Source organism: Pistacia vera, unplaced genomic scaffold, assembly GCF_008641045.1.
Source record: "Pistacia vera cultivar Batoury unplaced genomic scaffold, PisVer_v2 Contig1022, whole genome shotgun sequence".
In the NCBI taxonomy this organism is placed as follows: Eukaryota; Viridiplantae; Streptophyta; class Magnoliopsida; order Sapindales; family Anacardiaceae; genus Pistacia; species Pistacia vera.
The window spans coordinates 5,391-22,973 of record NW_022195053.1 but is presented as its reverse complement, the minus strand read 5'-3'; the positions used below and the strand labels follow the sequence as shown (position 1 = coordinate 22,973).

The 17,583-nt window shown below is 39.4% G+C and overlaps 1 protein-coding gene across 1 annotated transcript; it reads left to right on the top strand.

Moving 5' to 3' along the window:
• Nucleotides 1-7,840: 7,840 nt before the first annotated feature.
• On the top strand, nucleotides 7,841-14,179 carry LOC116122398 (E3 ubiquitin-protein ligase RHF2A-like). The gene is made up of 9 exons (XM_031408256.1): nucleotides 7,841-7,992; nucleotides 8,153-8,286; nucleotides 8,375-8,421; nucleotides 10,055-10,117; nucleotides 10,207-10,315; nucleotides 10,416-10,798; nucleotides 13,136-13,320; nucleotides 13,583-13,686; nucleotides 14,051-14,179. Exons 2-9 carry the CDS (start codon nucleotides 8,155-8,157, stop codon nucleotides 14,177-14,179), a joined length of 1,152 nt encoding a protein of 383 aa, XP_031264116.1. The 5' UTR covers nucleotides 7,841-7,992; nucleotides 8,153-8,154.
• Nucleotides 14,180-17,583: the final 3,404 nt, after the last annotated feature.

Here is a 17,583-nt window from a genome sequence, read left to right as displayed (position 1 = left end):
CAACTCGAAAGTCTCTTCTCTTGACTTTGGAGTCGAAGAATCTTTTTGCCCACTGCTGGTAGGAAGCTATCCTTAATCGAGCCTTGTCATGGTGTTCTTCAACTAAGTTTAGACTCGCAAGAAAGAGTGCCTCATTGTCTGTTTCACTGAAAAACTCTCTCTAAAGTGAACCAGCCCCTACTTCCACTAGAACCATTGCCTCGCAGCCATATGCTAGCCAGAAAAGTGTTTCTAAAGTAGAGGTTCTTGGAGTCGTTCTATATGCCTATAGAACTTCTGGGAGATCTTTAACGCAATTGCCCTTGGCTATGCCAAGCTTGACTTTCAATGTGTGCTTAATAGTTTTGTTGACAGCTTCAACCTGACCATTGGCTTGCGGTCTTGCCACTGAGGCGAATTTCTTATAAATCCCCAACTCTTTGCAAAACTGCTTGAATTCCTCATTGTCGAACTGCTTCCCATTTTCTAAGATGAGTGTATGAGGAATCCCATAGCAGCACACTATATTCTTGAAGACGAAGTCTTTGAGCTTCTTTGTAGTGATCTGGTAAAATGGCCTGATCTTACTGTCGATGTTGAATGCATGACATATTACATTCGGGCTGATCCTGACTATGTCAGCATGAATCTATGCAAAAACATCAATATTCTATCTGAGGAAGCTTGTTAGATCTGTAGCGAGCTAAGGGCTGAGATTACTTCCAATTCTCAATACACAGGTCAACTTCGCTCTAGTCAACTAGTACCTTAGATAGAGTCTCAACAGGCCCACTGTGAGAACATTCTTCTTGAACCTGAGGGTCTAAATTGTCTTCCACTGGACCTGGCTGTGGTTCGATCTTACCGAGCGCCATAACTTGCTCGAGAATGCCGATTGGCTTCATTTTCCCTTTACACGCCATCTGCACTGCTCTTACGTAGCAGTTGCAAGATTCACTTTGAGACCCCTTAACTTCCCCGCACCTTATCGGTGTGGGAAATTTCATATTCAGATAATAGATGGAGGTGATAGCTTTGAAGTTTGGAAGTAAAGGTCGTCCTAATATGCCATTGAAAGTGGACAGATAGTCTACTACCAAAAACTCGGTCATTTTAGTCACTTCGTGGGTCTCACCCAAAGTGACAGGAAATGCAATTGTTCCCTTGGGAATCAGATGATCCTTTGTAAAACCATAGAGAGAGATAGAGGCAGGCTTCAGATCTGCCTCGTCCAATTGCATTTCCTTGAATACTCACTGAAATAGGATATTCACGACATTATCATTATCCACCAACATCCTGTAGACTTCGCACTGACCTATGTCAAGCACAATAATGAGTGCATCTTCATGGAGGTGATGCAATCGTACCACGTCTTTTTCTAATAAGATAATCTCCTCCTCCCTGCACACCCTTGTAGGTCGCGACGTCGTGCTCATCAAACTCACTAGGTCATGGTGAGCTTCTTGAGCGTACTTTTCTTGAGCACTTCGAGAATTCCCCATAAGGTGCGGCCCTCCAAATATCGTTCCGACAAGATAGAGGCCCTTACGACCATGGCGCTTCTTCCCCTGGTCCCCTTGATCATTTTCCCGAGTGGGAGTTGGATCATCAACATACTCTTTTAAGTGCCCATTTTTTAATGAAGTCCTTAATTGCCTACTTAAATGCTCGGCATTCATCGGTATGGTGCCCATTGTCCCGATGATAATGACAATATTTCTTATTGTTCCTTGCTGAAAGGGGGTTATTCATAGGCACCGACTCTCCGAGCAAATTAGATTCTTCTGATTTATCTAGAAATACCAACAGTGGAGTATATTGATTCTTGTCGCGATCGCGATGAGGAACCTGAGATTAAGATTTCTTGGGCTCAAACCGCTGCTTCTTTCCTTTCTCTGATTGTCACTAGCCCATTTGCGATCAGACTTTCTACTACCTTCCCCCCGGTTTTCCTCCCTTTGACTAGGAGTGCTAGTCGAAGGACTGGGGTCGTGGTGATTCAAAACGGCTACTGAATTTTTAATCTTAAGATACTTCTCAGTGAGGTTGTAGAAACCAGTGAGGTTGTAGAAACGGGTGAGGGAAATATCATCCTCAGACTACAGCTTCTTCCACAAGTCAGTTTGTGGGTGAACTCTCGCAATAATAAGAGTCTGAACTGACTATTCAGGCGTATTAGCCACCTTATGCAGCTCCCTATGGAACTTGTCGATATAAGACTGGAGGGACTCATTCCTCTCCTACTGTATGTTGCTCAGATAGCTCAACTGCATTGAGAACTTCTTGTTAGTCTGGAAGTGTCTCAAAAATAACAAACTTATCTGCGGCCACGAATTAATAGATCCTAGTGGAAGTGATCTAAACCAGTGCTTAGCGTGGGTAGTCAGAGACACTGCTGAGCAACGACATTTAGCCAAGTTGGAAACTTCGTGAAGCTCCATGAGGTCGTTAAACTCATAGAGATGATCATGAGGATAAAAATTCCCATCGAATGCTCGCATGTTAGGTATTCTGAATCTTGACGGGAGAGAAGCAGTCAATACTGCTAGAGAAAAGCGAGACGCCCCAGCGACCTGCCTTCGCTCATTCTACCGAGCTCTAATTTGATCCAAAGCAAGCTATAACTCTTTAATATGAGGAAGCGGAGCTACTTAGGGATCACTTTTCGCAATGTGACTTCGACCCTCATGATTATGATTGAGGAAAGACCGCAGGTCAGACTCTTCCTCACCTTGGTCAGATCCTCCGGTATACCTTAACACACGCTAACTAGAGTCATATGAAGGCATGGAATGGCTAGGGGAGCTATCCTGACCTCCACGGTGGTCAGAAATGACCCGTAGATAGTGGGTATTTCCCTCATGGTGATGGTCGGAACCATCACGCCGACGATAATGGGAATCTCCCTACCTTGCACTCTTGCGGAGGTGCCCATGCGATGTGGTGTAGGACGGCTCATGATGTGACATACTGCCAAGTCGCAAAGCCATATGTATTCTACCTGTTTCACGACCGGTATTCGCTAGTCCCTTAGAGCCCTTTGGCCTATTATTGACCACCTATTTCCACTTATCTTTACGCGCTGTAGTACGTGTGGCATGGGCTTTAACCTGCTTCCATGCTTTAGCGCGACCAACAAGCGTCTTCTCCGACAGCACCACTTTATCAGAATTGGGTGGTACGACCTGATCCAAACAATCTAGCCTTCGACTGACCGTTTGGAGAGTATTGTTGAACCTCTCCAGGTAATTCCTCATAACTGGGTCGAGCTGTGAGCTCGAGGGAATATCCGCCACGGTACTTTGCGAAATTGGAGGTACTTCAGGAGAAGTATCATTCTACGCCTGGGGATTTGCTCGTTGTTAGTGCTAGCTCGCTCGGCTTTAAGACCACGAGCCATTTGTTTGTGAATAGAACTGGTTGATTAGAAATTCTTGATGAAGAGCGGATACTAAATCAAACACTCCTTCTAGCGTCAAACTATTGATGCTTGATTTTGACACCAACGACTCGCATGTGCAAGGTGCTAAGCTACTCTTAGAAGTTACATGTGAATGATTGTAGATGATCTAATGCAAAGACTGAATAATAAATGAAAGACGATTTTTAAAGTGGTTTGGATGCTTAAAGTGAATCCTACATCCACTGTTATCTTATATATGAGAGATTACAAGAGCTCGTGTATAGCGAACAGCGAGTAGAGGTACAATGACTGATTATTCAGACAGAATATCAAGTCAGTCTTTTTCTCGTAGGTTATCTTTGCTTTGAGAATATAGATTACAATTAGAATGAGGGTTTTTTGTGTATTAGAATCCCGAAAATGAGAGGGGGAGTCCTCTATTTATAATAGAGGAAATCAAGGTAATGATTACAAATTTGCAAGTGGGTAGGTGTCGTGCAAGTCATTCCTTGCCTCCCATTGGCTGATAACTTATGATATATCCTCAAGTTACCTAGGGCTTGGACAAGTGTGCAACTCCCATTCACTCATAGACAAAACCTGAATCTGCCAAGTTTGTGACAGCCATATTCTCTCTGTCTCAGGGCAACGTGGCAGCTCCTAGATGGCGCAAAGTCTTTCTAAACTTTGATTGGAGCTAGCTGATGTAGGCTTACATCAACCCTAATTTTTAGGCATGTATATATATATATATATATATATATATATATATACAGTAAAACCCCTTTATAGTCATAATGGTAGGACTAACTAATTTTATTACTATAAGGAGGTTATAACTTAATGGAGGTGTAGTTACAAAAATTATAGTTTTGATTTCTTATTTTATAATTCATGTTTTAGTAGTTCAATATTAGGATTTCAATTTAGCGCTTCAATTGCCTACTTTTGAAATGGATAAAAGATTGTTTCTTAGAACCAGCAAAAAGAAATGTCATTGATGGAACTGTAAATGCAGTTGATGCATGGTCAATTGATGTGAAGCCACAGACAATTGTCAATAGTTTTTAAGCGCTGCAAAATTAGGATCACTAATGTCAATAAATTGTAAGTTACAAATGAAGTGGATGAGAAGAATAAAAGAGTCACTATAGAATTGAGTGATCAGATTCGACAACTTCACTACACTAATCGAATGAATATTAATGTCTTCTTCGATTATCCAAATGAGCAACAAATCGTGTATGCTTTAACCAAAGGAGAAATCATTGTCGCAATTAGACAATAAGAGAAAGGAAATAATCCTAAGGATAATAGTACGGAAATACAAAAAATCTTGCACCATGAAGCTCTAAACATGCTTGAGAAACTAAAAATATTTTGGCTTCAATAAGAAGGTATCCAGCTAACGAGCTATTACGTACTCGTAACGTAAAAGGTGTGATAACAACTTTAAAGTATAAATCATTGTCCCAAACAATTTTAAATAAATATTTTATTTCATTTTAAACCTTTAATTTTACATAACATATTTTTTTTTTTGTAATATACATATAATTATTACTATGTAGAGATAACTTTCCTTAAGGCGGGAATTAGAAAAATTATAACTTATTACAGTGTAGAGTTTATTCTTATTTATAATTATCCCAAATTGGGACTAGAATTTTTTATGACTATGTAAAATTTATTCCTATATAGAGTATCACTATAGAGATGTTTTACTGTATATGTGTATGTTTTTTGTGAATTTTAAAAAAGTAATAATATATTTTTACAAATAATTTATATAGACTAGTTTTCACAAATTGATGTGACAATTCTATAAATTTGATAATTCTATAAATTTGATATATACTCTCTTTTAATTATTTAATTTATTTTTAATTTAAATTTAAAATCATTCAATAATATCACTATGTTTTCTATGGGTTAACCGATGACCATCGCTAATCAGAAACATGGCAACGATATATGTCTATGGACTAACAATTGTTATTGTTTGCTGTGAAACTTTCAGGATAGATTATTTTTGAATTGAAGCCTTAAAAGTAAGGTTGCGTTTGGTACATTTCTTTTCTTAACATTTGTAAAATCCTATTCTGAATATATTTTAGGATATGATTCTGAGAGTGTGTTTAGTATGTTATTGGAAAACATTTTCTGAAAATATTTAGATTATTTTTAACTCCATACATTCGTTAATTTAGTTAAACACCCCTCAACAATAAAAGTTTATAAATTAACACCAATCGAATTCCGGCAACTGGCCATCATCGCCGAAAGGTGGTCGTGAATTGCCGGAATGGCGCACGACCGGTTGGATTTGGCCGGTCATGCGTCGATCTTGCCTTTTTCGACCAGATCTATCGTTGATCTAACAGGAAAATGCCAGATCTATGGTCAGATCCATCATGGATCTGATTGAAAAAGTCAAGATCGGTGCACGACTGGCCAAATCCAACCTGTTGTATGCTATTCTGACGACTGACGACCACCATCTGACGATGATGGTCGGCTATCGATAAAAAGTTAGGTGTGTAGGGGTATTTTTGTTAATTTTAAATTTTTTATTGTGAAATGTGTTCATTAAATGTTTTGTGTTAAATATAGCCTAGATTGGATTTTGAAGAATATAAGGCTCTGTTTGGTTCACATTTTTGCGTTTTTGGGAAATTTTTTTTGAAAAAAGTTAAAAAAAAGTTGAATTGGATAGGTATTACGATGTAAGATTTATAAATTAATAAAATACCCCCTATGTTTGTTTGTTTACAAAACACCCCTATAATAAAACATTAAAAGTTAACAAAAACACCCCCAACCCACCCTCAAATATGGACAGCAAGCCACCACCGCCGGAGGGTGACCGGAGTCGCCGTATCGGCGCATGACCGGCTGGATCTTGCCGGTCGTGCGCCGATATGGCCTTTTTCGGCCAGATCCACAGTGGATCTGGCCGGCAAAGGCCAGATCTACGGCTAGATCTGGCCATTGACGGCCAGATTTGGCCGTATTTGCTCATCAACGACGGCCAATAAACGGTCGTCATTGATGGTCAACGACGACTGTTTGTTGGCCATCGTTATTGACTGGTTACGGCCAAAGATCTGGCAACGGCCAGATCTTTGGCCTTAGATCTGGCCTTTTTCGGCCAGATCCACGGTGGATCTGGCCAAAAAATGCTAGATCGGCGCACTACCGGCCGATCCTACCAGATTCCGGCCATTTTCTGGCAGTGGTGGCCGGAATCTGATAAATGTGGATTGTTAGGGTGTTTTTGTAATTTTTAATAAAATATTTAGGGGTATTTAATTAAATAAACAAATTTATGGGGTTTAAAAAAAATTGAATAATATTATGAGTTTTTGATATTTTACTGTTTAACTTTTATGGGAATACTAAAAGTAGTATTCCCAAAAACCAAGGCTTCGTTTGGTTCAAAATTGGGAATACTACTCTTAGTATTCCCAAAAAAGTTAAACAGTAAAATGCCCAAAAACTCTCATTTTTGGAAATACTACTTTCAATGTTATTCAATTTTTTTTAAACCCTCTAAATTTGTTAATTTAATTAAATACCCATAAATATTTTTTTAAAAATTATAAAAACACCCCAACAATCCACATTTACCAGATTTCGGCCACCACCGTCAGAAAATGGCCGGAATCTGGTAGGATGACGCAGTACCAGCTGAATTTGGCCGGTAGTGTGCCGATCTAGCCTTTTCCAGCCATATCTTTGGCTGTAACAGTCGGTCACGACGGCTAACAAACGGTCGTCGTTGACCATCAACGACGACCGTTTGTTGGCTATCGTTGAGAGCAAATACGGCCAGATCTGGCCGTAGATCTGGCCTTTACCGGCCAGATCCACCGTGGATCTGGTCGGTAAAGGCCAGATCTACAGCCAGACGTGGATCTGACCGGAAAAGGCTATAGCGGTGCATGACAGACAAGATCCAGCCGGTCATGCACCGATAAGATGACTCCGGCCACCTCCGGTGGTGGTGGCTGACTGGGAGTATTTGAGGGTGGGTTATGGGTGTTTTTGTTAACTTTTAATGTTTTATTATAGGGGGTATTTTGTAAAAAAATAAATATAGGAGATATTTTATTAACTTATAAATCTTATTTCGTAATACCCACTTAATTCAACTTTTTTTTAATTTTTTTTAAAAAAAATTTCTCAAAACCCCCAAATTTTGAACCAAACGAAGCCGACCAAAGGGAGCCTAAGGTATTTAATATAATTTACCAAGCATTAATTTTATTATTATCTGACGTCAGAAAAATGCAGGCAAGGCAGAGGGCTTCTGTTTTGGAATTTGGAATGGGTTATAATTATGTTATGGTATGAGCTATCATAGACTGACTAACACAGTGGCCCACTTTAAAGCAAGACCAGACTCTTAAAAAAAGAACAGATATTTCAATCAGCAACACGCTTTGCCACGTTTCGCAATTCCAACGACTAGAAGACTCAGCTTAGTCTTTTCTCTCTCTTCTTCTCAAAAGTCATCACCATTTACTCCCAACTCAAAATTCTACCCTGTCTAAAATCTAGGGTTTCTCAATCCATCTCAATACTCCTACATCTTTCATTCACAGGTAAATTCTATTTTAATTCGGTCATTTCTACTTGCCACCTGAACGAATTCGTTAGTTGTTTTGAATTTTTACCACTCAGTTTTGGTGAAACGACTATTTTTTATAGGTATTTGTTCATTTTGGTTGGAATCTGACTGTTTAGGCTTGGTCTTTTTTATAGTGATGGATGAGAGCACGCAGTCTGAGGCTCATTTGACGTCGGCTGCAGCTTTTGTTGAAGGGGGAATCCAAGAGGCTTGTGATGATGCTTGCAGCATTTGTCTGGAAGCTTTTTCTGAGAGTGAACCTTCAACGGTATTCTATAATTCAGTTTTGATGGTGTGTTCTTTCGACTTGGTCATTTTTACATATTTTTGAAAGTGTTGTCTGTTGTTTTATGCAGGTGACTAGTTGCAAGCATGAGTTCCATCTTCAGTGCATTCTTGAATGGTATCTATTTCAATTTCAGTTTTGGGGATTTATAGTTCTTCTTGATGGATTCATTGGGTCATAACAAACGAATGCTTGAGTTAATAATACACCCTTATCTCTTATTAAAATAATATACCCTAATGAATGATCTTGGAATATTGATGCATATTTAGAAGTAGATAATGATTTTGAGTGTTTTTATTACAGTGTTTTGGTTTTTGAGATTGCAAATTTTTTAGGACAAGTCAGATTTTGAAGAGACGTTAAGGAACTTTTTATGTGAATAACTTTTATGACATTAAATCCTTGCTATATCCTGGCCAAACTACAAGAGTGTCAGCAATTATCTTGCTAGTGTAGTTTTACATATGGCTGGTTCAATTAATGTCAATGTGGATGAGCAACTGACCTTTAATAGCCTCAGTTTGACTCAAAATCATGCGTGCATTGCTTGGAAGGTAGTATCAGTGTTTTATGTTTACCAATCTGTGACCTTTGTTAATCACAGGGCATATGGAAATGCGATTAAGATTATTTAGTGCTTTGCATTTCACATAAACGTGCAATTGAGTTGTACTGTTCTTGGTATTATATAGCCGAATAATATTATTAATTCTGCTCAATACTTGACTGGAGTTGGGATACAAACAAGAGAAGTCTATATATATGTCCTAATAATCTTTTGAACATGACCAAGATGTGATTAATGCTGTCAAAATCACTTTAGCCTCCTTTGATTTTCATAAAAAGGTTTACTTTTTCATTCAAGGATAGAGATTAAATTAAATTCGATGCTAAGTTGAAGTTAATGTCTACCTTATGAGTTTTATAAACATAGGAAGCTTTGAAAGTCACAAAAGATGCTAGATTTCCCAATAAGTTTGCATGCTAAGTAAATGAAATGGAATCAAGTAGTTTCAGGGTCCTTGAATGTATAAATTGTTTTACATGGAACTCATGCTAGTTTACTGTGAAATTGGTTTTATCAAACTCCGAGGATATCTATTGTTAGGTTCTTTGGTTGGATGTAGATGTGCTATTCTAAAATTAATATTTTATATGTTTCTCATGTTGATGGTTGAATGTCTCAGATGAGAGGTTACAAGCTTTCATTAAACAGGGATGGTAGGTTAACTGTTAATATGGATTAAAATTAAAATTGTTGGTTTGCTGTTGATATTGCAATTAAAACATAAATTTGAAACCAACTTATGAGTCATTTGTATTCTTCCATTGTTGGGCATACATTCGGAATGCTTGCGTTAGACAATTAGTCTCTTGAAAACATTCAAATCTACTTCATCTTCAATCTCTTTATCATGTGAACTCCAAGTTAAATCTTTCATATGCCATATTACACTCTTAATGCGGAATAAATGTGAGCCTTGCTCTGGAAATTGTTAGTTTTGGATTTCCTGAGTTTTATCCCTTTAATATTAGTTGGCTAATGATGATTCAATCTATCAGAGTGTTGCTTTCTGGTTACTTTCATGTAAGTTCAGGCCATCCAGTACTCATAAGTTACCTTTTATCTCTTTTTTCTGTTAGAAGAAAATCTGGTCAAAAGCTTATAGCAGGTCTAGATTTTCAGTCCCACGACATTTGAAACAGATATTTGACATGAGTTTTGGATATTATTTCAATCTTGTAGGTGTCAGAGAAGTTCCCAGTGCCCCATGTGTTGGCAACCTATCAGCCTGAAGGATCCTACCAGGTCTGTATCCCATTCCATGTCTTCTTTGTTTTCTTTATTTACCTATACCTTTAGTTCAACAGAACTTATGATTTTGCTCACTTTGCCAGCCAGGAATTGCTTGAGGCTGTAGAGCAGGAGAGAAGCTTTAGTTTTAATACGTCTAGAAATGCTACCATATTTCATCATCCAACTCTGGGAGATTTTGAGTTGCAGCATGTTTGTACTCTTCCTATGATATTTGGAAGCTGTATTTGGTCAATAATTGCACGTATGTCTCATTGTTAGTGTTATTTCAATGTTGTTGCCTTCAATGCAGTTGCCAGTGGGTGCAAATGATGCCGAACTTGAAGAGCGTATAATCCAGCACTTAGCTGCAGCTGCTGCAATGGGGCGAGCACGCCACATTGCTAGAAGGGAAGGCCATAGGAATAGATCATCAGCTCATGGTCGTCCACAGTTCTTAGTGTTTTCAGCTCATCCTAATTCAGCTCCGGCCGGTTCTGTCTCTTCATCTCCTATTCAGAGAGAAGAAGGTGAACCAGCTCCTACAGCTACTCCCTCATCTCCTCCGACTGTGGCTGAAGATTCTTCACAATCAAACGTACAACTGCTTTCAGTTCAAGGTGACCATGGTTCAGCTTCACCATCTGGGTCAAATGCTCCTTCTCCCAATCAGCATGGCAATACCTTAAATAATAGGTATCTATCTTTCTTTCATCTGTTATTAGATATGTTCATAAACTGTTTATTCGTTTAACATATTTTTAATTCTTTAGTTTGNTAGAAACAGAAATAGAAACAGAATTAGAAAAGGAAAGAATTAAGAGTCACACACGGGGACAGACAGTTAGAGAGTTTTACTTACTGAGCATTATTTGTGCTCACCCCGTTATTTTCCTTTGTGGATGCAGGTTCTAGGTGTTGATGCGGTTGGAGGGGCGTCGGCGCGCGAGGAGCAATAGCTACACTGTTCCCCTATTTTGTCTTTTAAAATGCACTTTTGTAAACAGTAACCTTTGTGTATAAAAGACATGTGAATTGTAATGAAAAGAAACATTTTGGGCCCAATTTTTCATTGTTAATTGCATGCATTGTACTAGTTTTCAGTAGGTGTTACATTTCGTATGACTAATAATAGACTCTGGCCAAAGATTCTGATTTCTGACATTTATCGACGTAAGTCCAAGAACTCGAATCCGAATGGAGTCAGCGGTACTGCTGATCCTATATTTCTGAGTCAATGGATCCCTTCTTGACCATTGTTCATTTCCGCATATGAACAACGCATGACCAAATAGGCTTTATCATACGAAATATTACTAGTCTCATACTTATACACCGTATGAACCATACGCATCCGTATCAAATCCGACCATAATGTCTCAAATCAAAGGATTACATCATTCACTGATATAACCAAACGATAAATCATTGACTACATGTTTTTCCAAGTAATTTGTCGTTATTTGGTCACGTTCGAAAAATAGTTCATCAACCGCTAATCCAACCTATTGCCCCAGTGACATGACTATCATCGTCATCCATACTTATATCAACTTATGATATCTTTCGAAAGCATCCAGTATGTCTACTATGCAATATAGTTGCCCAAATTATATTGCTTCCGTAGGGAACCTTTGGATAATTCATTTACCGATTAAATGAATCATCTGGACAATTCATATACATACTTTATTTTAAATGTATGACTGAATAAAGGAAGCAATTTATATATGTGAATTGAAGAGTTCATACTTTATTTTAAATGCATGACTGAATAAAGGAAGCAATTTATATATATGAATTGAAGAATTATTTCTTCTACTATTTATGATATATTGATACAAGACAAAATGCTCTGAAACCGACAACACGAATGGTTTCTAGTTTATACACTAATATACACTTATAGAAGAGATACAAAAGGCGATAGACCAATTTACGATCAATGTAAACATCTACCAACACAGGTCACATACTGCTCAGGACCCTCCCAAGGGAATGGCTGCGATCTCGGAAGCAATTTTTAAATGTGGGGTGAGGATACCCTTCCACCCCTACAGTAGGTCGATTCTCGACCACTTCCAAGCTACAGCGTTCCAGTTGACACCCAATGCATATACGATAGCAGTCACTATGTATATTGCATTTGGCGAATACAACCTCGGCGTGCCAACAGCATTGGAACTCGGCTGTGCCTATAATTTAAAGAGGAGTAAAGACAAGGATTCATACTACCTCTCTAAGCGATCAACAATCAAATGAGGGATATTTGGTTACCTTAGCAATGTCAAGGCTTACGAAACCAAGTATTTTTTCTTTGAGTATGACAGAGTCTGTAAATTTAGAGAACTGAGTAGGTTTTCCTTTTTATTCTCAAACTACTCATACTTTATCTTTTACTCTCCTTTGATAACTAAGGCTAATGAATTTTTTGCTTTCTTGCAGAAAACAAAACGACCAGGTTGTCTGCGCTAGCTGATTTTAGCTACATCGAGGCATTTGGTCGCTTGGCCAAAAACAGTCATGACGCGAAGCTGCTCGTGACTACCGTCAATTTGTGAAAGTATGGTTTTTTTAGTGTCGAGGCGTCATTGGAAGCTACAGCACGTAAGTAACTTTTTTTTGTAAAAGAACTTTTTAAGTCTTTTACTAACAAGAGAAGACTTTTCTTGTTGATTCATTTTCATGCCATGTAGTAACCATGCCACCAAGGGTCCCAAAGACGTCGAAGAAAATGGGGGGGGGGGGGGGGGGGGGGGCGGTCACATTCCACAGGATTAACCTGACCGAACCAGTAGCAACGACCTTTTGCGGTATCCCTAGGGGGGTACGAATTGGTGCCAAAAAGCAATAACCCGCAAAGCAACGAGAAGAAGCTCCCTAGCCCGTGGCTGCTTGAGCTTCAAAGAAGAAGATTATGGGCCAGAAGTCCAAGAAAAGAAAGCAATTACACGCTGAAGAAGACACTGAATCCGAACCAGAGGACTTCAGGGTATTGCCAAGCAGGTTTCTGACTTATAGTCTTTTCTACAGGGGTGCCCTCAAGAGATGCTCCCAGGACTTGGGTTGCTCCCAAGAGCTCGAGAAGGGGAGAGGGAGCGACCACAACTACCCAAGAGGGAGTAGGCAAGCAACGGGTCGAAGGAGCGCCTGCCTCCACAAGGAGAGACCCGTCCGTGCTGGATTCATTAGGGCAACTACCAGACCATTTACAATCGGTGGTTTACACCTACTTAGAATGCCAACTTGGCACAGCCTTTGACGGGTTCATGGCTGCTCGACCCGTCGACCTAGTGGCCACCACACTCCAAATGCAAACTTAGGTAAAACGACCCATTCTCTTGAAGAACTCTTGCTTACCAACAGAAGCTTTATTTTTTTCAGAACAAAAAAAAAAAAAAAAAAAAAAAAAAAAAAAAAAAACTAATTTCCCATTCCTTTCTTATGCAGTCTTTGCTTGTTTTGAATGTGGCTCAACAGAAGATGGATATGGACTCTGCCAGCAAACTTCAAGAACTAAAGAAGAAAATGTCAAGCAAGATCTCGGAACTTTAGATGCAAAGGCAAAAGCTGTCCAAGTTCAGGTGAATATATATATATATATGACTGAAAGGAACTCTATTTTGCGAGCGTCAGACTTCAACAAGGTTGAGCTCGAGAAGAAGAATGATTAAAATAAAGAGTTCCTTTGAACAATAGCGAGGCTCACTAAGGAGTTGAGCCAAAGAGAAAATGAGTTGCAAGCAAGCTTAGAGTGCGAAAAAAACAGCAGAAAAGACTTGAGCTGAGTTGTGGGAAGACTCAGAAAAGTAGAAGAGGGCACTACAGACAAATCTCGAGCTAGCTCAAGGGCACGTTACTTTGCTGAATGAACATATGAGGCACCAGGACCTTAAGCTTGAGAGGAAGGCTATTCACTAGGCAATACAAGCTATATACAACTTGTAGCCGAGATATCCGAAATTGGATATCTCTGACCTCACTGATGATTACCAAGCGGTTCTTGTTTCTATGCTCAAGGCTGAAGAGGTTGAACAACAAGAGGAACAAGAACCTCTCTGGAGGATGATCAGCTAGAAATAGATATTCTGAAGACTGCACAATCGATCTGGAGGTTGGTGGTCAGCAAAACGACCAAGAGGTCGCACCCAATGGGCCCAAAAACAAAGACCTGTGATCGCTCACTTTTCTGTTGGAATGGAGTCTTTTTATAATGTAGCTTTTTGTCATTTTTGTATACATTTATTGAATATATAAAAAGGAATTTTTGATCATTTGTGATAGCACTTTTATAACTCAAGCACTTCACAAAATAAACATAGCATATTCGATCATTGAACTTGTAAAATGTTATAAAGAAAAAGATTTATTGAAAACTTAAGACTACAACACAGTATTTCTTTTGAGGAGAATTGGAACAATCTTATTCACGATATTTACAACAATAAAACTTTACAAGTGAAAAATGATCAAGCTATAAGCGAGTTTATAATTACTGATAATAAGGGCAAAGATGCTCAACAGTCCAAGCTCGCAGCACCTCAGAACCATTAAGCCTTTTGAGATGATACGTTCTGAGTCGTATTAACTTAGCAAAGTGATATGGACCTTCCCAGTTAGGCCCCAATACCCCTGCACTTGGTTCTCTTATGCCAAGAAGGACTTCTTTCAAAACCAGGTCGCCAACCTGGAACTCTCTTCTCTTGACTTTAGAGTCGAAGAATCTTTTTGCCCACTGCTGGTAGGAAACTATCCTTAACCGAGCCTTGTCGTAGTGTTCTTTAACTAAGTCCAGACTCGCATGTAAGAGTGTCTCATTGTCTGTTTCACTAAAAAACTCTCTCTAAAGTGAACCAGTCCCTACTTCCACTAGAACCATTGTCTCGTCGTCATATGCTAGAGAGAAAGGTATTTCTGAAGTAGAGGTTCTTGGAGTCGTTCTATATGCCCATAGAACTTTTGGGAGATCTTGGACCCAATGGCACTTGGCTACGCCAAGCTTGGCCTTCAATGTGTGCTTAATAGTTTTGTTGACAGCTTCAACCTAACCATTGGCTTGTGGTCTTGCCACTGAGGTGAATTTCTTATGAATCCCAACTCTTCGTAAAACTGCTTGAATTCCTCATTGTCGAACTGCTTCCTATTATCTGAGATGAGTGTATGAGGAATCTCATAGCAGCACACTATATTCTTGAAGATGAAGTCTTTGAGCTTCTTTGTAGTGACCGCGACCAAAGGTTTTGCTTCGACCCACTTAGTGAAATAATCCACTGCGACCACCACATACTTCCCCTTTATCGGCTGGCATGGGCCCGATAAGATCAATTCCCCACATAGAGAATGGCCAAGGACTAGTCATTGTCGTTAGCTAGTAGGAAGGAGCTCATGGGATGTTCGCGAATATCTGGCACTTATCACACTTTTTCACATAGTTGAAGGCATCTTCGTGAAGTAGGGGCCAATAATATCCCTAACGGATAATTTTATTAGTGAGAGATCGTGCGGCAGTGTGATTACCACAGATCCTTTCATGTATCTCTCTCATGATATAGTCTACTTCATCCTTAGTTACATATCGGAGGAGGGGAGTGTTAAACCCTTGCTTGTACAGCTGATCCATGATAAGTGTGTAATGAGCAGCTCTACTTAGCATGAGTCTTGCCCATCTCAGAAATACTGAACAATCGGTGTCATCTAGGAAATAGATTCAATTAAAGTTATGACATGATCAGGCGAGCTGATGTTGGGAACCTCGATGTATCGAACCAGAATATTGTTTAGAGTATCGGAATCTAGCGATGAAGCTATCTTTGCCAAAGCATCCACAATAGAGTTACAATCTCTCGGGATTTGCTTGATCGTATAGCGTTTGATGGGCTTGAGCGCGACCTTAGCTTTCTTCAAATAACTGATCATATTCTCTTCTTTGGCTTAATATTCTCCCAAAATTTGATTGACAACTAGTTCAGAGTAGCTATTAATGTCAATCATATCTGACCCCATATCTGACCCCATTTCTCCTGCTAGTCATAGACCAACAAATAGCACCTCATACTCAGCTTCATTATTCGTAGCATTGAACCCAAACCTGAGGACTCCATAAATGCGAGTCCTTTTGGGACTAATGAGTAGAAAGCCAGCTCCGACTCTTCTCTTATTTGAAGACCCATCAACATAGAGACTCCAGTTTGACAAGTTTTGAACAATTTCCTAGACAACTTCGCTGGTTGGCTGTTCAAATTCCCGATCTGGTTGATGAGAGAACTCCGAAATAAAATCAGCAACAACTTGCCTTTTGATTGTTGTTTTGGGTCTATAATGTAAATCGAATTGACTTAGTTTCATAGCCCACTTAAGCAACTTACCCAAAGCCTCCAACTTCTGAAGAACTTGTCTGAGTGGGTAGTTGGTTAATACATGGATAGTGTGAGCATGGAAATAAGGTCGCAATTTCCTGGAAGCGATCAATAGGGCAAAAGCTAATCATTCTATCTCTAGATATCATGTCTCGACATCTAGTAACCGCTTGCTCATATAATATACTGGTCACTAAATTCTACCTTTTTCCCGGATGAGAGCTACACTGATCGCATACCAAGAGACGGATAGGTAGAGAAATAAAATTTCCTTGGGAAGTGGCTTGGATACAAGATGTGGCTTTCCAAGACTCTGGAATGCTTGTTCACATTTTGAAGTCCATTCAAACCTCTTGTTGGTCCTAAGTATATTAAAGAATGGCAAACAACGATCTGTTGCTCTTGATATGAAGCGACTGAAAGCCGTTATCCTCCCATTTAAGCTCTGAACCTGCTTTCGGTTGGCAAGACTTTTCATATCTAAAAGAGTTTGGATCTTTTCAGGGTTGACTTCAATTCCTCGATGGTTAACAATACCCCGGGAACTTCCCTGAGGATACTCCGAATGAACACTTGAGAGGATTAAGTTTCATTTTATATCTCTGGAGTATGCCGAACATCTCTGCAAGATTGGCTATGTGATCTGAAGCGACGTGCGAATTGACTAGCATGTCATCAACATAGACTCCTATTGACTTCTCGATCTGCTCAAAAAACATACGGTTAACCAAATGCTGATAAGTTGCGCTAGCATTTTTCAGACCAAAGGCATGACTTTATAACAGTACAGTCCTCAATCCGTAATGAACAAGGTATGCTCCTCGTCGGGCACGTACATCGGGATTTGATTATACCCCAAGTAGGCATCCATAAAACTTAACAGCCTAGAAGTGGCATCAACGAGCTGATCAATTATGGGCAAAGGGAAACTGTCCTTCAGACAGGCTTTGTTAAGGTCGATGAAATCAATGCAAGTTTGCCATTTGCTGTTAGGTTTCCTCACCAAAACAGGATTAGCGACCCAACTAGGGTAAAGAGACTCCCAAATGGACCCGATTAAGAGGAGCTTATCCACCTCAACATTAAAAGCAACATAACGTTTCGGATCCAGGGTTCTCCTTTTTC

What these genes read in the sequence shown, in the direction of transcription:
- LOC116122398 (XM_031408256.1), top strand. Translation starts at nt 8,155, where the DNA reads ATGGATGAGAGCACGCAGTCTGAGGCTCATTTGACGTCGGCTGCAGCT. An exon ending in CTTCAGTGCATTCTTGAATG is followed by an intron (nt 8,422 to 10,054) that starts GTATCTATTTCA and finishes TCAATCTTGTAG; the next exon opens with GTGTCAGAGAAGTTCCCAGT. An exon ending in CAAAAGCTGTCCAAGTTCAG is followed by an intron (nt 13,687 to 14,050) that starts GTGAATATATAT and finishes TACAACTTGTAG; the next exon opens with CCGAGATATCCGAAATTGGA.